The sequence below is a fragment of the Manis pentadactyla genome, chromosome 5 (genome assembly GCF_030020395.1).
Source record: "Manis pentadactyla isolate mManPen7 chromosome 5, mManPen7.hap1, whole genome shotgun sequence".
Lineage (NCBI taxonomy): Eukaryota > Metazoa > Chordata > Mammalia > Pholidota > Manidae > Manis > Manis pentadactyla.
This window is the reverse complement of record NC_080023.1, coordinates 40,589,832-40,616,045: the sequence shown is the minus strand read 5'-3', so window position 1 is coordinate 40,616,045 and position 26,214 is coordinate 40,589,832. Positions and strand designations below refer to the sequence as shown.

General features: G+C 33.9%; 1 protein-coding gene across 2 annotated transcripts in view; it reads right to left on the bottom strand.

Annotated features, from left to right (window-relative positions):
- The window catches only part of SLAIN2 (SLAIN motif family member 2), a 77,991-nt gene that overhangs the window by 8,876 nt on the left and 42,901 nt on the right, over positions 1-26,214 (bottom strand). Inside the window, exons 4-7 of one of the 2 annotated variants that reach the window (XM_036892516.2) lie at positions 25,736-25,897; positions 22,563-22,922; positions 21,988-22,125; positions 13,546-13,623 (exon numbers count right to left, since the gene is read on the bottom strand). In XM_036892516.2, coding sequence (XP_036748411.2) covers positions 13,546-13,623; positions 21,988-22,125; positions 22,563-22,922; positions 25,736-25,897 — 738 coding nt within the window. The remainder of the gene's footprint in view (positions 1-13,545; positions 13,624-21,987; positions 22,126-22,562; positions 22,923-25,735; positions 25,898-26,214) is intronic. The other variant, XM_036892517.2, reaches the window with a different exon arrangement.

Sequence of the window (26,214 nt, the reverse complement as noted above, 5' to 3'; positions counted from 1 at the left end):
ATACAGATGACCAACAGGCACATAAAAAGATGCTCCATACCACTAATCATTAGGGAAATGCAAATTATAACCACAATGAGACATCACCTCACACTTGTCAGAATGGCTACTATCCAAAAGACAAGAAATAGCAAGTGTTGGCGAGGATGAGGAGCAAAGGGAACCCCTCCTGATTGTGGTGGGAATGTAAATTGGCACCGCTACTATGGAAAGTAGTATGGAGGTTTATCCAAAAACTAAAAATAGAAATACCATATGACCCAGGAATTCCACTTCTAGAAATTTACCCAAAGAAAACAAAATCTCTAATTCAAAAAGATATATGCACCCCTATAATTACTGCCAAGATATGGAAGCAACCAAAGTGTCCATCAATAGATGAATGGATAAAGATGTGATTCATATATACAATGGAATATTATGCAGCCACAAAAATAAAGAAATCCTGTCATTTGCAACAACATGGATGGATGGACCTAAAGGGTATTATGCTAAGTGAAATAAGCCAGGCAGAGAAAGACAAATACCGTATCACTTATATATGGAATTTAAAAAAAAAACAGCAATAGACTCATAGACACCAAGAAGTGACTGGTGGTTACCATGAGGGAAGGGTTCGGGTGGGTAGATGAAATAGGTAAAGGGGATAAAGAAGTACAAAATCTCAATCATAATATAAATTAGTCACAGGGATTAAAGTACAGCATAAAGAATACAGTCAATAATTCTGCAATATATTTCTATATTGACAGATAGTAACAATAGTTGGGGTTGGCATTTAACAATTTATGAAACTGTATACTTGAAACCAATATAATATTATATATAACTATATGTCAATTTTAATAAAAGCCTGTCAATAATTGCATTAAATGTATTAATTACCCCCTATTAAAAGATAAAGATTGTCAGTAAAGAACAACATGCCATCTAAAAGAGACACTTTTTAGATAGGAAGACACAGGTTAAGTAAAAGGATAGAAAATATACACCATACAAAACTGATCATGAAAAGCTGGAATGTCTGTGGTAATAACCGAAAATAGATTACACCAGAGACAGAGTTCAAATGTTAAAGGGGTCAATTCAACAAGAGGACATAACAATACTGTGTATACCCAAAACTTATACAGAACACACAAAACAAACTGACATAACTGACAGGTGTGTGTGTGTGGGGGGGGAGTCTACAATTAGATATTTCAACACTCCTCTCTCAGTAATTATCAAACAGGTAGAAAATCAGAAAGAACACAGACAGGAACAACACCGTCAATCAAGTTGTCTTGACATCTACAAAATACTCCGCTCAACTGGGCACAGCTCAAATGTCCAGTGGTGAATAGATTAAAAAAAGTTGAGCTACATTCATAAAATAGGATACTACTCAGCAATAAAAAGGAGTAATCTGTTGATATAACAAGGATGACTCTCAAAAGTTATGCTGAGCAAGACTCCCAGACTCCCAGAAGGGACTAGCAGTTACCAAAGGGGAGGGGTGTGGGAGGGTGGGGGTGGGAGATGGTGGGAGATGGAGGGAGAAGGGGATTGAGGGGTTCTGTTTAGTACACATTGTATGAGGGGTCACGGGGAAGACAGTGTAGCACAGAGAAGGCAAATAGTGAATCTGTGGCATCTTACTACACTGATGGACAGTGACTGCAATGAGGTAAGGGGTGGGGACTTGATAATATGGGTAAATGTAGTAACCACATTGTTTTTTCTTGTGAAACCTTCATTAAGAGTGTATATCAGCAATTAATAAAAAAAAAGTTATGCTAAGTAAATTAAATGCCAGACACAGAACAGTACATATCATAGAATTTCACTTATATAAAATTCTACAAATGGCAAATCTAACTTATGGTAACAAAAAACAGATCAGATAATTGCCTGGGGTTGGGAGGATTGACTGGGAAGGAGTACAAGGGAACTCTGGGGATGTGGAAATGTTCTATGGCTTTTCTATGCTGGTGGTTACATGAATGTATACTTTGGTGAAATTCAAATTGTGCATTTAAATTCCACCTGTATAGTTGATTTTTTAAAAACCACAGAAACAACTTCATAAAGGACTCTAAAGTAGAGCCATAGCTGAGAATAATGGCTTTTGAATCAATCATGTCATTTCCCAACAACTGTTACATAGTCTCCTCTAGTAGAAAGCTACATATGTCCTCAGGGCCTGAGTACCCCTAAACTGCAAATTCCGTGATCTTCACAGAAAACTTTTTACAACTTATATCATCCATTTTCCCCCTTTTATAGGTTACTATAAAAATGTTTTTTCAATTCCATTCTCTACAGTCCCACCTTTGTGTCCCTTGCCAGACTAATTTCTACCCAAGTTATTTTCCTGTGTTTCTGGAGGCTCACTGGATAACTGAGGCTCCACTTCTCTAATTCCTCTAGCCACTAACTAAGGGTGGGGCCTGGGTCTACTACTTCCAGTATGAATTCTAGAAAAGCCATCTTCAGTCCTTTCACCAGAGTTGGGGGCCTTTTGACCAGGGTTTTGTTTTGGTGGGGACACAGGTTTCAGATAGGAACAAGAACAGTGAAGTTCAGAGGTGGATCATGAGTTCCAAAGAATAATTTGAAAAGCCTAGGGAGCTAGGGATAGATGGAAAAGAGGTCATATGAAGAGATGCACTAAGACATTGTGAATGACTATCTGGTAGATGAGGGATGACCAAGGAGTTCCAGGCTTCCTTTGTATGGTGACTGATATAAAGGGTATGGTGAAATTAGGCAGATTATATTGATAAGGCTGAAAGTCTTTCATTTCTACATAACAGCCTTATAAATAATGGAATATAACTATTTTTTCATTATCTTACCCAAATCTTATCTTGGCTTTATGAAAAGCAACTTTTCTTCTGAAGAAACTTCTGACTACCATTTTAACTATGTACCAGATATGCCAGGGAAAAAGTTGTCTGAAATTTTTTTAAAAAGTGAATCTCACACTAACACTTGGGAAAATGTAATAGATGTATTTTTCTTTATTTATCTAAGTACAATTTAAAACCTTGGGCATTATATATAAACCAGACATAAGACTCTGCAAGGTGGAGAAAAGAAGAAAAGACTGCCTTGGGATACTGCAGCTTCAGAGATGTCATGGTAATGACTTGGGTTTTCTTTTTGCCTCATGTATCACAGATTGGAACTGAAGAAGCTAGCAACCTGGAAAGCCATTGGGTGTGACATAAAAAAAGCCTGTTCTCTCTAGTTGAAGGTCTTAGAAAACTTTTAGATAATAATAGCTCTACTCCAGCTAAACACCACAGAAAAAACTGTGGCCCTATTTCCACTCACACCAGCAAAGGCTGTGACAGGGGATGGGGAGAAACTACACCTCCATCCTTGTGAAGCTTAACAAGGCACCACAATATCCTCCAGGGAGGTGTCAGAGGATGCCGAGTGGAGAGTCAGGACTTTCATGATTGCTTAGTGGTAACAAGATCACCTCCATCACAGTCTGAGTGGAAACCCATGTGGGAAGCCACACTTTTACCTCCACCTAGTCAACCTCTCCCCCTTGGGTGTCAACAGGAGACTGAGTAGAGAACCTGGGCTTCTAGTCCCATCTAGTAGTAATGAAATGACCCTACTCCCCATCCACCAAAAGTCTAAGTGGTGTCAGAGAAAGAATATAAAAAAGAAGGCTTAAATAGATCTAGAATCTCTTAACATAATCTGACAATGTCCGTATTTCAAAAAAAAAAACTCATTGTACAAAGAATGAGGAAGATCTTCAACTAAATAAAGGAAAGAAAATCTATAGATGTCAACATCAAGCCAACAGATATGGTAGAACTAGCAGACAAAAATTTTAAAGTAGTCATCATAAAACTGCTTGAATAAGTAATTTCAAACACTTGAAGCATGTAAAAACAGAAAGGCTCAGCAAAGAAATAGAAGGATATGAAGAATTAAAAGGAAATTTTAAAACTGGAAAATGCATTAGCCAAAATAAAAAGCTCCATGGAAGGACTTGACAGCAAAATGGAGAAAACAGAGGAAAGAATCAGTCACTGGCAGATAGAACAAAATAAGTTTACCCAATCTGAACAACATAGAGAGAATAGATGGGAAAAAAATTTGCCTGTCAGAGACCTCTGGGACTATAAAAAAACACCTAATATTTACATGTCACTATGGTCTTGGAAGCCCAAAGGAGAGACAAAAGTACTCTGAGAAATAATGACTGAAAATTTCCCATGCTGGACAAGTAACATAAACCTACAGATTCAAGAAGCTAAGTGGAAACCAAACAAGATAAATCCAAAGAAATCCAAACCAAGACAAATTTCTAAAATCTAAAGACAAGGAAAAAAATCCTGAAATCAGAGAAATAACACCAAACCTAAAGGGAAAAACAGTAACAACAGTGGATTTCTCATCATGATCAATAGAGGTCAGAAGAAAATGGCACAATATTTCTCAAGAGCTAAAAGAAAAATCAATCCAGAATTCTATATACAGAAAAAATGTCCTATAAGAATTAAATGAAAATCAAGACATTCTCAGACAAACGAAAATCAACAGAATCTGTGACGTACCCCAAAACACCAGCCAAAGAAGTTCTCTAAATAGAAAGAAAATGATAGAAAGAACCTTAGAATATCAGAAAGGAAGGGAAGGGTATGCAGAAATATAGGCAAATACAATAGGCTTTCCCTTCTCCTCAGGTTTCAAAATTATGTTAATGCTGAAGAAAAAAAATTTTAACACTGATATGGTTGAAAAATGTATGTAGAGGAAATATTTAAGACAATTATAAGTGGGGGAAAGGGACATGAGGAAGGGAAGGTTTATATCCTTGACTGGAACTGGTAAAATGATACCAATACCCTGTCATATGTATATATACATATGTGTTGTTATATATACAGATATACACAGCCACACGTTAGGTATACATAATGTAATGTAATGCAACCACTACAATCACTATGCAAATATATACACTCAAAAACACTACAAAGAAGTCAAAATAGAATTCTAAAGAATGTTCAAGTAACTCACAGGAAGGCAGGACAAAGAAAAAAGAGAAATGAAAAACACAATACAAACAGAAAATGACAAAAAATGGCATATCTACACATATCAATCATATCAATAATTATATAAAATGTAAATGGTCTACCTATACCAATTCTAAAAGAGAGATTTGGCAGAGTGCATTAACAAACATGACCTAACTTTATGTTGCCTACAAGAAATATTTCAAATATGACATAGAGAGGTTGGAAGTAAAGGGATGGAAAAAATACATATCATGAGACAAATTCAAAAAGAAAGCATGAGTAGCTGTATTAATATCAGATAAATAAAAAGAAAATTACCAAGGACAGAGAGGGATAGTATATAATGATAACAGGGTCAAACTACAAAGAAGACATAACAATCCTAAATGTGTATGTACTAAACAGAGATGTAAATATGTGAAGAAAACTCATAGATGGGAAAGGAGAAATAGACAGATCCACAACTACACTTGGAGAGTTCAACATCCCTCTCTAAACAACAGATAGATAGAACTACAAAGAAAACCAGCAAGGATATGGAAGAACTCAACACTACTATCAAACCACCTGATCTAACTGACATTTGTGGAATACATTATTTTCAAGTGCCTACACAAGATAGACTGTACTTTGAGCCACAAAGCAAACCTCAACAATTTAAAAAGGACTGAAATCCAGGTATACAAAGATGGTTCAATATCCTCAAATCAATGTGATATACCACATTAACAAAATGAAGAAAAACATATGTTCATCTCAATAGATATTGAAACTATCTGACAAAATTCAACATCCATTCAAGATAAAAACTCTCACCAGTGTGACTATAGAGGGAACATATCTTAACATAATAAAGGCCATATATGACAAACCCACATCTAACATCATACTCAATGGTGAAAAGCTGAAAGTCTTTCCTCTAAGATCAGGAATAAGACAAGGATGACCACTCTCACCACTTTTACTCCACACAGTAGTGGAAGTCCTAGCCATAGCAATCAGACAAGATAAAGAAGTAAAAGGCATCCAAATTGGTAACAAAGGAAAACTGTCACTATTTGCAGATGACATCACACTATATAGAGAAAATCCTGAAGATTCCACCAAAAACTATTAGAACTAATAAATGAATTCAGTAAAGTTGCAGGATACAAAATATACAAGAATCTATTACATTTGTATATACTAATAACAAACTAGCAGAAAGAGGAATTAAGAAAACAATACCATTTACAACATTTACAATTGCATCAAAAAGAATAAAATGCCCAGGAATAAACTGAAACAAGGAGGTGAATGATCTGTACTCTAAAAAATCTGACACTGGTGAAAGAACCCGAGGAAGACACAAATAAATGGAAAGCTAATAATCCATGCTCATGGAAAGGAATAGTTAATATTGTTAAAATGGCCATATGCCTTAAAGCAACCTACAGATTCAATGTATCCCTATCAAAACACCAATGGTATTTTTCAATTATCTAGAGTAAATAATCCTAAAATTTCTATGTAATCTCTCTCTCTCTCTCTCTCTCTCACACACACACACATACACACACACCAAAAACAAAAAACAAAAATAGCCCAAGAATTCTTAAGAAAGTACAAAACTGGGGGTATTACACTCTCTGATTTCAAATTATACTACAAAGCTACAGTAATCAAAATGGTGTGGCAATGCAATGACACAAGAACAGATATACAGACCAATGGAAAAGAGAGCCCAAATATAAACCTATACCTAGATGGTTAATTAATATATGACAAAGGAGGCAAGAATATACAACAGAGAAAAGACAGTCTCTTCAGTAAATGGTGTTGGAAAAACCGGACATCTACATGAAAAATAATGAAACTGGATCACTGTCTTACACCATACACAAAAATGAACTCAAAATGGATTAAAGACCTTAACATAAAATATAAACCATAAAACTCCTAGAAGGAACCAGGCAGTAAACTTTTGAACATTAGCATTCATAACTTTTTTCTGGATATCTCTCTCCAGGCAAGCAGGGTTACAGCAAACTAAAAGTCTTCTTCAGAGCAAAGGAAACCATCAACAAAAGGCAAAGGAAACCTACTGAATGGGAGAAATATATTTGCAAATGATATATCTTGTTAGGGACTAATATCTAAAATACATAAAGAACTCATACAACTCAACACCAAAAGAATAAATAATCCAATTAAAAAATGAGCAGAGAACTTGCCTGGACGTTTTTCCAAAGAAATACAGATGGACAACAGGCACACGAAATGATGCTCCACATCATCAATTATCAAGGAAGTGTAAATCAAAACTACAATAAGATATCACCTCATAACAGTCAGAATGGCTACTATCCAAAGGAAAAGAAGTAACAAATGTTTGTGAGGAAGCAGAGAAAAGGGAACTCTTGTACACTGTTGGTAGAACTGCAAATTGTTGCAGACACTATAGAAAGCAGTATGGAGGTTACTCAACTAAAAATAGAAGTACCATGTGACCCAGCACTTCTGGGAATTTACCCAAAGAAAACAAAATCACTAGTTCAAAAAGATACATACACTTCTATGTTTACTGCAGCATTATTTACCATAGCCAGAAATATGGAAGCAACCTAAATGTCCTTCAATGGGTGAATGATAAAAAAGATGTGGTACATATATACAATGGAATATCAGTCAACCATAAAAAAGAATTCAATCTTGCTATTTGCAGCATGGAGATTATGTTGGGAGGGTATTATGTTAAGTGAAGTAATCCATATAAACACTAACACCATATGATTCCACTTATATGTGGTATATAAAAAACAAAGCAAATGAACACATTAAACTGGAACAGACTCATAAACACAGAGAACAGACTGGTGGTTGCCATGTAGGGTTGGGGATAAGGGGATAGGTGACATAGGTGTAGAGGGAATAAAACAAAAACTGAAATTATAAAGAGTAGTTGCTCTGATCATAATACAATCAAACTAGAAATCAGTAACTAAAAGATGACAGAAAGTCACTTTAAAATTAAACAATACACTTCTCAATGGAAATTAGAATACATGGAACTGAGTAAGAAAAATTACAATACAACATAATTTGTGGATGCAGTGAGGGAGCTTAACTCCTTTCCGAGTTAAGGATTCGACTCTAATGTGTGTGTGTGTGTTTGTGTGTTTGCAGCGGGGAGGGTGTCTTCCCACACACACAACACCAAGCAATTCTTGAATACCAGCAGGGTATCCGAGAACTCAAATCCATTCTTATGATATCTGCCCAGAGACAGCACTAGATTCCTCAGGTTAAGGGCTCTATCAGACTGCCCTCCACCCCCTACTCTAGACAGTAGTCACAAGCCCCAGTAGTTAACTATGCTTCTGACCTACCACCTGCAGATGGATGTTTTAAGGACCTCCCCATTAGGTTTGATTTACTTATTAGAGCCGCTCACAGAACTCAGTAAAACAATTAACACTTACCAGTTTAATAAAGGACTGTAAAGGATACAAGTTAACAGCCAGATGAAGAGATCCACAGGGCAAGTTCCCAAATAAATGAGCTTCTATCCTCGTGGACCTTGGGGCCTGGCTCAATGGCATATGATGGCATTCTGGTTCCCCAAGCATAGGAGCTCTCCCTGACTGAGTAGAAGTATCCAACAGAGCAGAGAGCGATAAGCTCTTCTCAGGGGTTTTTCTGAGGACTTCACTGCATAACCATGATTGACTAAATTACTGGCCATTGGCTGATTGAGCCTCCAGCCCCTGCCCTTGGATGGGGGTTTAAAAGTCTCTCATTAACATGACAAGACACATTTCATCTTTAAGACTGCAGTGTTTTGACAAATTGTGGATGAAGACCATAGATACCTGGGAAATACATATTTGGTCAAATAAATGACAAAATATATATTTCTTATGACTCATTACATTGTAGTGGGTCATAATTAGGAAGAAGTCTAAGCCAGTAATATAAATTCCTACTTCAAAAACCTAGAATAAGTAGAATAAAAGAAACCCAAAACAAGGAAATAATAAAAAGCAGAAATCAATGAAATTGAAAAATAGAAAACTAGTTCTTTTAAAAGGACTGTAAAACTGACAAGCCTGACAAAAAAAAAAAACGAAAACACAAATTACCAGTATCAGTGATGAAATGGGTATCACCGTAGACCCTGAAGATATCAAAAGGATCATTCATAATCATGGGATGACAATCAAAAATATTATACATGAACTATCCTACACACATTAATTTGGAAACTTAGATGAAATGGACCAATTCCTCAAAATGCACAAACTACCATAACTCATCTGATATGTAACAGATAAACTGAATGGACATATAATCATTAACTAAATTATTTTGTAATTCAAAACCCTCCAAAAAAGAAATTCCAGGACAAGACAGTTTCATTGGGAAATTCTACCAATGTTTAAAGAACTAACAACGATTTCTACATACTCTCTACCAGAAAACAGAAAAGGAAATATATCCCAATTCATTTTATGAAGCTAGTACTACTCTGATACAAAACCCAGAAAAAGAATCAAAAAAGTATACTATAGACCAATATGCCTCATGAATACAGACATAAAACTCTTTAACAAAATATTAGCAAATAGAACTCAGGGGAATATAAAAACAATTATATAGTACGAACAAGTGGGGTTTATTGCAGAGTGCAAAGGTTCAGTATCTGAAAACCATTCAATGTAATCCACCCCAATAATAGGCTAAAGAAAAATCACACAATTATATCTATTGATGCAAAAAAGCATGTGACAAAATTCAACACATTCATGATAATAATTCTGAGAAAAGGGAACTCCGACTTGATGAGGTGCATTTAGAAAAAAATCTACAAAAAATTAACATTACACTTAATGATGAAAGACTGAATGCTTCCCTTCTGTGATCAGGAACAAGGCAAGAATATATGCTTTCACCACTCTTAATTCAGCTGGTTCTATCCAGTATCACAAGTAAGAAAAGGAAATAAAAAGCATATAGATTAGAAAGAAACTGTCTCCAGCTTCCAGTATCATAAGCAAGAAAAGGAAATAAAAGGCATATAGATTAGAAAGAAACTGTCTCCAGGATTGTTTTCATATAAAATTCCAAGGAATCTATAAGATACAACTTTTAGATATAACAAGTGAGGACAGTAAAGTCAAAGAATAGATTAATACATCAAAATAAATGGTATATACCAGCATTGAGTACAGATATCAGGATAAAAAGTACAGTACTATTTGCACTGCCCCTCAAAAGGTAAAAGAAATATTTAGATGTAAATCCAATAAAGAATCTCAGCAAAAATCATAGGTTAGCTGCAAAGATCAAGTGAGTAATACGTGTATAAGTTGTTGATTAAAGTATTACCAAAATTATAAGGCATATCAATGTCTCTGCCTTCTTTAAGGAATATTGGTGCCTTTCAGCCTGTTGCAGCTGAATTCTATGGAAAGATATTCAACACCACTCAGGAGAGTCCTCTAACATGTCCTTATAAATTGACTAAAATATGGGGATTAAGTAAATTAGGCTCTACTGCCCAAATTAATTATGACAGTAGCTTATAATTTCTCTTTACTCATTTTAGAGACTGAGAATTACACCTGAATTAAGGCATAAAATGAAGGAGTGTTATCTACTCTGGGCAAAAATTAGAACTCTATTTATAAAACTGACATATGACTAAGAATGCTAACCTTAGTGTCAAAGTTAAGTCATCTCTAAAATGGAATGGTGGTTGATAGGATTTACATTTTTAAAATGTTTATTTTTGTATTTTAATACTCATTTAATAAAAATGATAAATTTGTTTTCTATTTAAGTTTAAATAATTCAGCAGGCATCTAAAATAACTCTAAAATGGAGAAGTTGTGTAAACTACACACCGTTTTCACCTTGAAAAAAAAAAGTGTTTTACAGGTAATATATCCCACATGTATCTAGCAATATAAAAATTACACACTCCAATTGGTTGTCTTCACAATGATGTGTCCACTAAACTATAAATACATTATTTGTATAATTTTTAAATGTATGCAAATATCTAATACACATATAGTTTGCAATAAAAATACACATATTGCTAAACACTGTCCTCAATGGCTAACAGGAAGAAAAATATTAACAAAAAAAAAGAACAAAAATACTTCCCTGAAACACAAAAACCTTGCAAGAAGAAAACACAAACAGGAATGTGCCCAGTCTTATCTTCAGTTAGTGGTATGACTCATTCAACACTTGTTTATGGTGTGTCTCTTTGTCACAAGCAACACAGTTCTTAGTTCCTTCCCCTCTTCAAACTCCAGCTACTACTAAATGCAATTAATATCAAAGTGACCACATTTCTAATTTTAAGGGAACCATCTTCTTCCTCTTCCCATGTTCCTGTGAGTCCTTAAAATAAGTACATCAGCTTTCTAGAAAATATTATAGGTTCATCCCCAGGATGGGACAACTGCTTCATATGACAATTTACTATCTAGTTCATGTCTCTCTATTGGACAGGTTTAATGTGCCAACGGTACTTAAGACCATGTGTTGTCTGAATCCTGTCTGCTTCATATCTCCACAAGGGCAGAGAATTTCTACAGTCCAATGCAGACATTTCTCTCTCAAAGCCTAGCTATGAGGGGATATTAGAAAATCCACTTTGGCCTTGATCCAAGAATACCAAAATATATTCTCCAATTCAGCTTTACCAGTAATTAAGCTAATATTTTAAGTCCTATTGTATACTTCTGTGAATTTTTCAACTGGTTGAGAACTTAAGAGTATAAAATTATTAGCCTCAAGCCACAATACTAACCAAAAATTATGAGAGTTGGGATTATGTTAAGTAAGAGATTAAACAAAATGAAAACAGAACAACAAAACCAAACACACATACACACCCACTCTCTCTCTTTCTCTCTCTCTCTCTCGTTCTCTCTGTCTCTTCTTTCCCTTTACAACAACAAGCAGACAGGTAGAAGTAACAGGAATTACGAGATTGGGTTTTCCTGCCACCTTATTATGGAGGGTAGGCAGTTTGGTGGCTTAGAGTCACTAAAAGAATATAACCCCCGCTACCTCTGCAGGCAAATAAAAATAAAAGGAAGAAAATCAGCCAGAAGTTACGATCTTCTTAACCTAATAAACAACAACATAAAATCATTAAGAAAAAGTTTTAAATAGTTAAACCTACCTGATCCCAAAAAACATTATGAAGCAGTTCACAGAAGCATACAACAAATAAAATACACGTAACTTAAAATCCTCTACTTTTTTGTAGTATGAAACAGTAATCTCTTGCCCTGTTTGAGATACCACAACTTTTTCATGTTTATGTTTTCATCTACATATCACCCCAAGAAGTACTCAAAAATATCTAGCAGTCTCAAAAACGAAGGCTAAGTTCCTCAAATAATTTCTATAAGGATGCATACTATAATGATCCCTAATAAGTCACCTCCCATTCCATCAAAAGATTATGATCTATCCAATCTGCTATTTCTGACAGTGCTACCAAAAGACATCTGTATCAGAAGCCCATGGTCAACTTCTGACATTCAAAACACACTCACTCACACATCCTACTTTTCTATTTGACTATTTCCTTCCTTTCAAACTCTATTATCTAAAACTACTTCCTTAAATTATACTTGATCTACCAAATTACTGTTAAAACATTTGTACATTAACAAACTTGCTAAAATACCTATTTCAGTACTTTTGTAACTGTATTAACCAAATCCTTTTTTCCAAAAATCAAATCTCAAACCTTCTTTTTCGCATAATGTACATTGGTGCTTTATCTTCCTCTACATCTTACTTACTGAGTTCTGAAGATACCAGGAAATCTGCATGTCCTGAATAGGGGAAATATTTTTCCTCATTGCCTATATTTATTCTGGCCCATTTCCTCTAAGTCTTCCATTCATTCTTATTTAATCCATGGTATTTTTCCCAATTCTACTTCTATCTAGACCTATACATCCAATCACTTGGAGCCAATATGATATAGCTCTGGTGTCTAACCTTCATTTATTTAACTCCTGGTTCTTACAAAAGCTATTCCATAAATATTCCAAACATTATCAGTTAACCACAATGACGTATGACTTTAGCATCAACTTCTAATGTGAAAGCATTCCCATTTCATCCTAAAGATAAGTAAATCCAAAAATCAATGTCAGAAGAAAGAACATTACATATAGAATGTCTGGCATTTGGTTCATGTTAAAGTATTCATTAGTTTATCTAATGTTAAGTTAAAATAATGAGCTTCAGTTTTAGGCTGGTAAGAAAAATGCTACTATCTATTTCAGAATAGCAACCCAATACATACCTTTGTAGAAATGAGTTTCTTCTGGACTTATCCAAGTAACAGAGAATGAATCCACATTACATTATTAAAAAAAAAAAACTAAATGTCCTACAGACATTGCTGACTCAGTATGCCAAAAGGTATTAGATTTAATTAACTTGACCATTTGCTGAAATTTAAATCTTAGTAAGAGGCTGTAGTTACCTCTTTTTGTAGATGAAGTTTGAAGCAACTGTTTGGCTTTGAGGGAAGTACGAGGCAAATTTTTCAGCCTTTGCGAAGCTGTTGAAAAATAAGGAACTGTAATATTTGCCTGGAAGGACAAGATAAATGCTACAGGTTCTGTATATTTTAATACAAACTTGAAAATTTATCAAGGAACAGAAACCACAAGGTGAAAATATGTTAGAATCCCAGAAGCAGAGGAATTTTAAAGTGATGCTTGGTGCATTAAGTTGGAAAGGAAAGGGGATGGAAATCTTAGTGCAAAGTGCGTATTTCCAGAAATAGTTTCTTATAGATGAGAAAATCTACAATATGTAAACCGACCAAAATATCAAAGAGAAAACAAGCCACCAGCAAACATGCTACAGGATGCAAAGAATACAAAGCTTATAACCAAGTAAAAGTGATGAACACAAGCACACAGTATAGAATGAAATAAATGTAGTATTTGTTCAATGCAAAGCAGACTTTGGCAAAGCAGTTATTGTTAGATGAATTGCCCTAACATGAAACAGTAAATCCCATATACTCAAAAAGGAGAAGAAAACTCAGAACCAGGCAGGTCCTCAAGAAAGCACAATCCCATGGCCTCTAGTATGTTCATCATCATCTTGCTGTAGAACACAACTAAATTGTACTTTAGACTTTGGTAGCAATATATCTGGGCTGTGCATATATGCCTATGAGGTAGCTAGAGAGGGTGTGTGTGTGTGTGTATATTGGTGGGGTTGAGGGGTTTGGAAGAGCCAGAGCATCTGCTTTTTAAAGTGATTAAGGGGGAGTTTGAAACTTTCTTCAAAACTCTTAATCTATTAATTGCAATGAAATTCACAAAATTGGCATGTTAGCAGCAGCCCAGAGCCACCCAGAGTTATTTAAAGCTCACCACAGTGAACTGATGAATCTCACACCTACCAGGGCAGTCACCTATTTAAGTGGCTATAAAATGTCACTCTGATTTGAAAGTCAAATTTCATATACCTCTAGGATTTATATGCCAAAACAAAACAAAATACCACCTTACAATCATAAATCCGGCCAGAGTTTAAACAATCACTGGGTTGATAAAGATATAGTTGATAACGATCAAAGAGAATTAAGAAGAATTTCTCTTTCACTCTATTGCTTAACCTTATCAATGCTGAAAAAATACTGTTTTCTCACTGTCTGATAACAAACATCTTTAAAAAGTAACAAGTGTACCTGATTTTTATAGTACTCAACACATTACTATAGCTAAATAATATTTTATGCCAGTTTAACTTAAATATTGCCATGAAGACTAGCAAAAATTCTCCAAACCTTAAAAAATAAACCCATCAATTTTATAATGCATTATCTCATATTCATTTATATATTTATTCATACATGTTTTCAACCATTCGTATTTTCAATAATTCACTCATTCATTTGTTGCTGCTTTCTCTAAATCTTTTCAATAGTTAATAATCGACTTTATTCCAGGTACTGTTTTAAGTGCAATGGGATTATTAGCCAACTAGACAGACAAAGTTCCTGTTTTCATGGACCTAACATTCTCGGAAAGGGGAAACAGACAATAAACAAAGAGTAAAATATATGGCCTGCCAGATGGTGATAGTTGCTAATGAGAAAACTAAGTAGGAAAGGGGGACAGAAAGTAGATTTAAATCGCAAATATAAATAGGATGATTAGGAAAGATTTACCTGAGATGACATTTGCATAAAGATTCAAAGGAAGAGAGGAAGTGAGCATATAGATATCTGGGGAAAGTATTCCAGACAGAAAGAAGAGCAAAGGTAAAGGACCTGAGGTAGGAGTGTGCCTGTATGTTTGAAAAATGAAGTAGGCCACTGTGATTGGAATGGATTAAATGAGGGCAGAAGGTACTGACTCTACTTATGCTGGCAACCCACACTATCTACTAACCATTACAATTTTTTAATAAAGACTAATATCACATATTGCTTACAATCAATGTTTTGGAAAGGTCCTATTTAAGCTAACAGCTATGGTAACTCTAATGGACCTTATTCATCCCTCAAGTTTAATGTCACAACAACAGCATCTATAAACAATTGAAAACTGTCCAATCACCTGAAGAATCAGACTATAAACAGAATCAGGCAATATACTCTAAATTTGCCTGATACAATAAATCTGGCAGAATGAAATAATGATTTTTATAACGTACCACACAGTCACATAATGTTACTCAAATAAAACAAATTTTATCTGATTATCAAGCTTAATTTGATCCGTTTTCTAGACAAAATCACCTTTTCAGTGGCAAAACATAGCAGATAAACTGAAAGTCTCCAGATCTTTCTAAAATAAGAGTTCCATGTGTTAGCTGTTTTAAAATATTTATGGTTTCCCTGGTTTCTGTTTTAATATTTATGTAATTCCAAATTAAAAAGACCCCACTGTGAGAAGCAAAGATGGCACAGTGAAACAATTACTCTTACTACATTATTTAATGGTTTCCTCAACAAATCAATTCCAAAAACCTCTGTATTTCTGTTAAACATATATCACCATTTTCCAAATCATCCAAGCTCAGTTTTCTTACTTAAAATTCCATTGATCTGTCCCTTCCTTTTCATCCCACTATTTCCTAAATACCTGATTCAGAGCTTCATCACTCTATTTTTGGACTAGAACAGTGTCCTTTTGGGTCTCTCTACATCTAATCCTTCCAGTTTATTCATGCACATCAAGGCAGGGTGGTGAAAGTGCTGCCTCCAGCCCCCAGATGCAGGTAATGAGTGGGTGCCGGGAATTCAGAAACAAAAATAAAACAAGCTTGGTTTGTTTTTTTATTGTCATGTCCCAGCAACAATAATCAATGTTATTAATAAATGCTCCTCCCTAAAGAAAATAATTTGTTGGCCTAAGTTATAAACAACTGCTGCAGGTACTGTTCTGTTAATAACATATATGTAAGATTAAATTAGCACATTTTAATAATTTTAAACATTGCATGTCATGTGAAGATAATTAGGAGAACTCCCACTTAGAGTCTCCCCTGACACACGTGGATTCAGCTACACGTTTCTTTCAAGAGTAAGTTCATAGCCATTTAAAATTAAGCTCACTTTAGCAGAATATGTGCTTCCAACCCATATGGTACAATGATACATTCCTGTATTTGGACAGATTAGAAATAATGATGGAATGATGATTATCAAATCAATGAAACAGAATATGAGTTGCTTCAATTCTGTCATTATATGTCACTTTGAGTACGTATTTAACATTTTTCAGCTATGAAGACACTTAAAAATCATTAGACTTAATCCCCAAAGGAAGGATGTAGACATTATGGAAATTTTTACAATTTCCTATAAAATGGGATTTTATGACTCTGCTACATTTATCTTATGTTGAAGATTTTCCTTATTTATACAGCAGTTGCTTTGTGAAAAACAAAAACCTTTCAGAATTAAAAACTGAAGACTGTTCTTCAGTTGATCTAAATGAAGTTGATAAATTTGGCTACAGTGTGTATTGAGCCTCAATATGCAAAGATCAATTCTGAAGAAATTGACAAATTTGCAGCAGCTGAAGGTGTAATATTCAGTACTATAACAGTCTAATAAGTAAGTTTTTTCCTTTAAAAAAACTAATATAATCTAAAAGTATGAACCCATTATCTTTTCTTTTCACTGTAATGTTGATTTTATTATTTATCTTTTTTTTCACAGTTATAAAACAAAATTCCATAAAAAAATTGTTTTCACTATCTGCATTTTTTCCTGGACATTATTATAACTCATTCCATTTCATGATTATTGAACATAATTTGTTACATGGGGGTATATAAAAAATAATCTTCTCCAAGTGCCAAGTACTAAATAAGCAGAAGCCACTATAAATGAAAATTACTGTTATGTAAAATGTCCCTTTGTCCCCAACCCCTCCCCATGACATTGTTTCAAACCTTTTACTGCTTACAAATTCTCATTCAGTCATCCTTTAATCCTCTCCTCTGCATCCAATTTTCTCAGTGTAACCCAGTCACATTTCTACTTGATTAGAAGTATAGAAAAAAATTCATTCAGAGCTTATCACCCCCTGCACCACTGCCCTTGTTCAGATCTTCATTTCTTTCCTCGATTATGCAATAGCCTAAGTGATTTCTAGACTCTTCTCAACTCTAATTCACTCTCCACATTGATAACAGATTGAATTTTCTAGGAAATAACCTTGATTAAAAGCCTACCATGGCTCCCTACACTTATAGGATGAAATTCAAACTTCTTAATATGATACTAAAAACTCCGACAATCTGTCCCCTACCTACATTTCTCATTCTTTGTCACTGAACACACTAACTATTCTGTACCATACCCTTTAGTCATATAAAACCACTATAATCAGTGTCATCTTTAAGACTTCATTACCAATCCCACTGCTAGGAAAATCTATCCTCCCTTGCGTGGCAACACATAAGCTCCTCCTGAGCTATCTGAGATAGCTTTCTGAGATGGCTTTCAGTATCTCCCCAGAAAACCTCTTCACACTGTTTAGTTTAATGCCTCTCTTGTTCTCTCAGAAGTTCCTGCCTATCATTCCCTGCTACTGAAGGGCCCAAGCTGTTTCATTCATATTTATATTCCCAGTGGGTGGAACAGAACCAATAAGCAAATATGTTAAGTAATTAAGGAACACATAAGTGATAGACTACAGGGTAAAATCCAGAGATCTAAACTAAACAATCAAGAGGCTCCACAGTGGAAGTCTAATACAGTGGTTCTCAAACTTGAATAGGCCCAAGAATCAGCTGAGACACGTCTAAAAAACAGAGATTCTGGGTTTCAGTCCCAGACGTATTCAAACAGAATTTATAGAAGAGCCAGAAAAACTGTATTTATAAAATACCTTTGTGAATAATTGACCCAATATCATACTACTTATTCTTAATCAGAAGTTTTACAAATATTTCATTCATTCTTACATTAGTGCATTACACATATTTATCGTAACTTTTAAAATTTCAGTTTATGTTTCATAATTATGTAAAATTCAAGTGTAATATTTTAGTGTTTTGGTTCTAAATGAAGTCTGGATGAGAATTCCTTCCCCAGGGGCCTCAGTGCAATCTTGCTGCATACATAAGCTGACCACTGCTCTGGAAACTCTCTCTTCAGTGAGAGGTCCAGAGTAGAATATTGATCTTATATACTTTTTCTCTGGGGGTATACTCAATATCCTATACAAAAATATTCTTCCATTTGGCTAAATGTAAACAAATGAATAAACACTACACTTAATTATTTTAATCCTTTGTGGTAATTCACAAAGTATTTTATAGTTCAAATCCCAAATCATGCTCCAACAGAATCATCCAAAATACTTTACAAGATACATACTCATTCAGTTGGGTGAGAAGGACATAATCAAAACAATGATTGGGAGAAAATCAGGAGGCTCAAGGAGAAGTTGGGAGGAGGGAGTAATCCGGCTTGGTTTTGCCACTTTTCTAGTTATATAACATCAAACATATAATTTATATGGATATCTGCTCCCTCTTTATAAAAAGAAATGGGTTGCTGTGGGATTCAAATGAGGTAATACATGCAAAGTAAGTATTTTAAAATATTAATCAAAGTTTGAGCATAATTATTATTACTTTTTTAAACCAGGAGATTTTTGGGGGTTTTCTCCCTTTTCTTTCCTTATTTCTGAACCAGTAATTTCAGTATTTTTCTGAAAATTAAACTTTCTGTTAAACCTGTGCTCTAGCAGCCTTAGAAAGCAAGACACTCATCTTGAAAAGCTCTGTTACTGACAAACACTCTTTCTGTTAACTGGAGAAGCTGATAAAATTACATGTATCCATGATCTCTGCAATGCTCTGGTTTTCTTAAACTTTTTAAGTTACTTACATTTTCCAAATATAGAAGTCAAAAATTGGTAATAGCTATAAAAAGGAAATTACACTAGAGCTCTTATAATACTCATATTTGAATGCCAGCATCCACAATAATGCAGCCACAGCAAATAAGCATATAAAAACAGTGATTGGCATAGTAACAAGGCAAAAGTAGTGGTCCCTTAGGTGGAAATAACAGCAACTTTGCAAAGTTAGGTTCATGCAGACCAGCAAGTAAGAACCAAAAGCTTTACCACTAAAGAGCTGGAAAAACAAATACTTCAAAGAAAACAAAATGCAACACCTATTATACTAACTGGTTTATACAAAAAATAAAAAATACTAATTCACATATAAAATGTATAAAACTTGTGATAGTATTTGCATACACTTACATATCAAAATAAAAACGGCTATTATGAAAACAATATACATATACACACACACTAATTAGAAGAACACTTAACATATCTATATTCTTATGTATCAAAGATAAATGTAAAATTTTAAGAAAAATAGATAACAGTTTGCTTCATGATGTATTAACTTCAAACAAGAAGCTTTAAATATTTTTATAAAATAAACTTTATTAAGTTTTAAACTTGCTAATATTGTTACTACTTTCCAAATACGTTTTTGTGAGTAATGACTTTACACTAAAATACATGTTTGTGACATTTTAATCCTCACTACAGCTACAAATATAATAAGAATATACAATTTTTTAAAAGAGTATGGTACCTTACTTTCTCTTCTGCCTGTACATTATTCAAAACTGCATTTTTGAATTTTATGAAACTATTATGAAACTGCATACATATACTCCACATAGAAGTAATTAGTGATTAGAATCTTATTATGTTTCCCTATAAATTTTTCTTAATTAACAACTTCTGGGAAAAAAGAAAAAATAATTCACCTGTGGGAAATTCTAGGGAATCAGCAGGTGATTATATAATGGTGATTTTACCACTGGGGAAAGTAATTACAGAGTTTAAGATATGGTCAATATAGTTTTCTACTATTAACATTTTTATCATAGGTCCTTAAGCTTTTCTTTTTTTCTTATGTTTTTGTGAAAAATTATTTTTCATTTCCATGCAGCTTTGACATACTAGAACAGTTCAAATGAAGAGCATGTTTTAGGGCATGAGAAAATAACCCTGAGTAAAAGAGTTGGTACTGACAGTAAAGAGGATGGAGATATATGTAATTTGTAAAATTAGGAAATAATAAATTATTGTGTTAATAATTGTACCTACTTCATAGAATTGTTCTGAGGATTAAATAGGATTATGTATGTACAGAACAGTATGTTATGAGTTTCTGTAATGTAAATAATATCAAAAGCAACTTATAAATGAGAAAAGTTTACCAATACTATTACAAAAGTTATTTTCATTCAAATACATCTTTTCCTGGACTGTTAATTTCTGAGCCACCAAGTAACAATGGCTTAACACAATATCAGCTAACACAAAGGAGCCAAAGCAGAGTGAAAGGGAATTAAAATAGAATTGAAAGCTTTCAAAGTTGTATTACTGAAAGTAAGTTAGTAAGTTATAAACGAATAGTCAATAACCTCATGTTTCTATCATTTCTTCCTTACGGCTCTGAGAAAATGAAGGACCACATCACAGTGACCACATCAACCATAGCCAGTAACAGGCTACAAAGGAACTGAGTGCATCAGACTACAGGACTGAGGTGAGCTGTGGGCATATTGAACATTTCTAAGATTATAAAAATAACTTTGATAGTTTGTTTAAAATTGGTTTGACTACATGCTCACATTTATCGTAGTTAATAAGTAATAATTTTTGTAAAGAGTTCAATTCTTTTGCAATCACCTTGCCCAGTAAAGTACACAGTGCCCATCTACTCCCACATAACTTCTCAGCACAATTTGGCCACTTTGCCTTCCAAGTTCTTTCTGCATGATTCTCTCAGATTTTTGTTTATGTTGCATATGTCTCCTTAACTCAACAGTCTCAACCCTTCTTTCCATCAAATTACCTTCAATTTTTAAAAAATATGAAGTCCTATATTTGAAGTATTTGTTTTATTCATTCAGAATTTAACATGTCTTTAATTGTGATAGCGAGTTTACAGGATCATTATTGATTTTATAGGATCTCTAGTAAGAAAGCTGCTTGGGTTTTAAGTGGTCTGTTTCAGGACTATTTATCCCCCAAATCCTGTCATTTTTAATGTGTAATATTGCAGAATGTGAAGTTTTTATATATATTTAGAATGAATAACATTTAAAAAAATATACAAATATATAATTACATGTATTTATATATATAAATTATATTTATATATTAAATAGCTAGACTTTACTTATTTTAAAATTCTGGAGAAACCAATTTCATACAGATATAATTAGTAATACAACTGGGTATCTAATAGGGACAAATTTAAAATTTTAATGTATCTTAATTATCTTATAGCAATTAATCTCTACACTTTACTATAATAGTTTAACATTGCTATTCAGCACAAAATTAATATCTATAATTTTCATTTTCCTTTAAATAACTGATACATGAAAGACACTTACTGGCTGAAGCCTGAGGTTGCATGCGAGGTATTCCTCCATTTGGCACTTGAAAATTTGAGTCACTTCTGCTGCTTTTCACTGAGTCAACTTGTGTATTAGATGTTCGGGATAGGTTTGGAAGACTGCGTCTTAATTTTTCTATAACAATAGAATTTCAATTTTTAAAAAAATACCATTCTTTCAGATGGAGAAAGAATTAAACTATTAATTGAGATTCAAAAATCAAATTCTTTATTTAAACATTCTGCATATTTTAGAAAAACAGGAATTACATGTCTTATAAAAATAAACTCAATCCAAATTCTATAAATGCATAGCAGAGAACCTTTAAAAAGAACCATACATTATTTAAATCAAAATCTGTATCATCAGCTATAGATCACTTCATGAGTAGAACAAAGAAAACCAATAAAAATTAAACAATTTCTCTTTTATTTTTTATTGATTCACTATTAATAAACCAGTAAACTGACTAAATTCTTGATCCACTTATCTGAAATACAGAACCTTGATAAAAATTGTATTTTCATAATGAAATATAAAGGATCATCTTTTCCCAGAAACATTCTAATTACCTTCATTTTTAACATTGCTTGTCTGTAAATCCGAGGGATGGCCCTGAAGCGAAAGGCGAGGTTGCTGTAAGCGGCTAATCATGGGCTGTGGGGACACTCTACTATATTCTATTCCCCGAGCAGGAGATCGTGAACGAGGTGAGTTTCTTGGTGACTGCTTAGGTGATGGTCGAGGTGAATTGCGTGGTGATGGTGAAAACCTGTTAACAGCAGGGTATACTGCATGATGCATATTGTCATCTTCATCATCTAAACTTTGTGCATCAAGTTCCTGATCACTAAAAGTACCCCGTCTTGTAGAATTGCAAGATGAACCAGAACTGCGCCGAGACGTAGTGGCTGCATATTCTTGCCGGAGACCTGACAATAATGAATGTGTTATTTTATTTCTTTAGTTTATTTTATTCCTTTAGTTTAATTTTTATACATTTAAATATTTTTAAGGTTCAAAAGCAAGAGATTATCATTGAAAAATTGAAATGGGGTACAACGTGTAAAGGAAAACTCTCTTTTCACCTGAATCATCTTAGACATTTTCCCATATGATGCAACATAAGCCACACCGACAGGTTATTTTTGAGTTGAATGAAATCCTATAAACCTTCGCTCAATTTCAACATTTCTTCTTGAATCTGAAATCTATATTACAAGTAGACCCATAAATTTAATAATATTTCTATTCCCAAAGACAGTAATGCAAATTTGAGTGAGATTAACATTAAAGAAGTATTGAGTGAAAACAATTACTGTCCAACCAGTGGAAAGAATACATCAGTGAGTAAATAAACTCCCCATATACTGAATCGCTGGATTAATCTTATTCATGAAGATGATGAGGGAAACTTTTATCCCACACTTAGGAATTTAATACTTGGGCATAAATGAAATTTCAATTGCTTCATAACCCAAGAGACTTGAATAAAACAAGTTTAAATTCTAAGCCATCAAGTAAGAATTTTCAAAGGAGTCCCCTATGTATCTTGATACATCCAGAAACATCTAAGCAATCTTAGAAGTAATTCAAATAGTACAAAAACTTCTAAAATAAAAACAAATGTTGACGCATATTCAACAAAGAAAAAAACGGCAATTCAAAAGAAGCATAGGATTTAGATAACATATTGAGCAAGGCCTGCTAACTACTCGCAATATAGTCTAAAATATCTGTTATAAAGTAGAATATAAACTTTTAAGTTATATATTCATACAGAGTGCTATCAATATGGTTCCCCAAAGTAGTGGATTGAGAGTCACACTAGGGTACCTGTAAAACTACAGATTCCTGGAGCCCATCTAGACCTTCAGTCAGTTTTGAGAACTGCTATAATAACCGACAAGGTACTCAGTATCTTGTTATAGCAAACATGGCATGAAAGTGACAGCAGACCAGTGAAAGAGCACTGTTTTAGAAAAGAAAAACCCAGATCCTGATGCAGGCTCCCCACTAACAAGGGGATCTTAAGGAAGTCACAATCACTATGGGATAGTGTGTTTCTCATCTTAAAAACGAGGGGGCTGCATGGTATTCCATGATTTTTCTTAATGGTAAAGTCTCCAGATAAGCATTTATATTTAAAAAAAAAAAACAAAACAAGGGGGCTTAACCAGGCAACAAGTCAAATATGTAATTTTACATTTCTGTTACCAAAAAACTACATAAACAATGATGTAAAATGGAAAATCATTCTCAAAAAGAAAAAAAAGCTGATGTTTTCAAGGAGGTATCACACACTGTTAGCATTTTTTTTTAACTCATCAGGAAAAGAAGTATTTGTATAAGTGGGTAACTTAGAAAAGATTACTAAAGTGAGGCTAAAATTTCTATCATTTGCTACCAACATACAATATGAAAGCTCTATCAAATAGCTGGTTGAGTTCCGAACAAAATACTGGGGTCTAAAGTCAGGGCTCAAAGAAGAAATGATTGAGTTTACTCTTAGTTAGGCGTCCTTCTGTCACAGCCATGACGGTAACTAGCCCCTCACTAGCTGACAATACCACAGTCTCAGTGAGGAATTATACAAAATTACACAAAAGCACCACCTTATTAGTTTCTAGGGCTAAAGATAAATAAAGCAAGCACCAAGTCTATCTTTCTAAGGGAAGCTGTGTGAAAAATGGGAAATGAATCAGCAGAGTAAGAAACATTCTGCAGTTCCTTAATAAATGTGCTAGCTTGATAGAACTTACTATGTATTTATATATAAAGAATGGGCCTGAAACAGTTTTTTATCTAAATTACAGCAATGTTCCCTTACCCTCAGCTAACTGACAAGGCTCTGAAATACGTGCTTCGAAGATTTTCACTTAAAGGTTTAAAGGGATCACCTTAGAGACTGCTTATCTCACAATTAAGCCAGTAGCATCTTATAATAAAATGTATAGGTAATAATACTATCACTATTATTTACATTCAGATCAAAGCCAGGCATCAAGAATCCTTGAAATATGAAAAAGTTTGTGCATATGTACATTTTAGGGATGACTAGGACGTAATTTTTATTGGATTCTCAAAGGTGTCTGTGACCTGAAAAGTGGCAAGGACCACAGTGCAAAGCAACATCACATGCTTCATTTAATGTCAAAATTCCAATTTTTTCATGAAGGTCTCTTTCACAGTTTATACCTTACATTCTTAGAGTGGTGATATTTGCCCCCAAGGGGGCAAAATTAATTCTTGAAGTATGAAAAATTTTAGATATCATAATAGTTTATGGTCTTCATGATATATAAAGAGATATGGAGTGTATCTATGGGATTAGAATTTCAAGGGAGGATGGTGGGCAAAAGGTAAAAATGTCTAAAAAGGCCCGTTAAGGGTCGATAATGAAAAAACGTTGAGGAACTCTGGTCTACACTAGGGAAACAGAGTAATACAGTCATAACTATACTAGTGAGTTCCAGTGCAGAGTAACATATAGGGTTTGATCACCAGTCATACAGAGGCTGAGCATAACCTGCCTTTCTTTGCTCCTCACACAGCAAACTGCTCTACATAAAATGATCTCTGAAAACAAGTTGATGAATAAAGAAGCCCATATGTTGAAAAAGCCTCTGAGATTTCAACATTTCTACTCTTACTACATTACTATTTCTTTAAGACATATTTAATACCCACAACAAAACTGCATAGTAGTAATGAGACACCTAACTTCAACAATTAAAATACTTACTTTCTTCCTGCATCCGAGCTAGAATCTGCACATCTGTTACATCATTTAGCTTATAATTGGATCCAATCGAATCTTCATCTAATTCTGAAGCACTTAACTCACTGTCTATAGAGGACTGAGGACTGAGTGGAGGATTTCTGTCTGATGAACTTTTCAAATTACCTTAAAAAAAGAAAAAGATTCAAACTTTGATGAAACAAAAACTGAACATCTATTGCAATTAACTAAGTATTGTATCTTTTGATTCAGTCCTTTTCTATCTGTAAAATTCCCAAATACTGAAATTAAAAATTGACCTTGTTAAGGATAAAGAGGGTTACAGAGACTCCTTCATACACTGTGGCATAAATACAAAACATATTTCACTTAACTATAACTTATCTACCCTCTCATGAAACAATTAAGCTGTTAACACAGTACTGGCAAGTAGTGTTCAATAATACATGTTAGAGGATTTCAACTTTTACAAGATAGTCAAT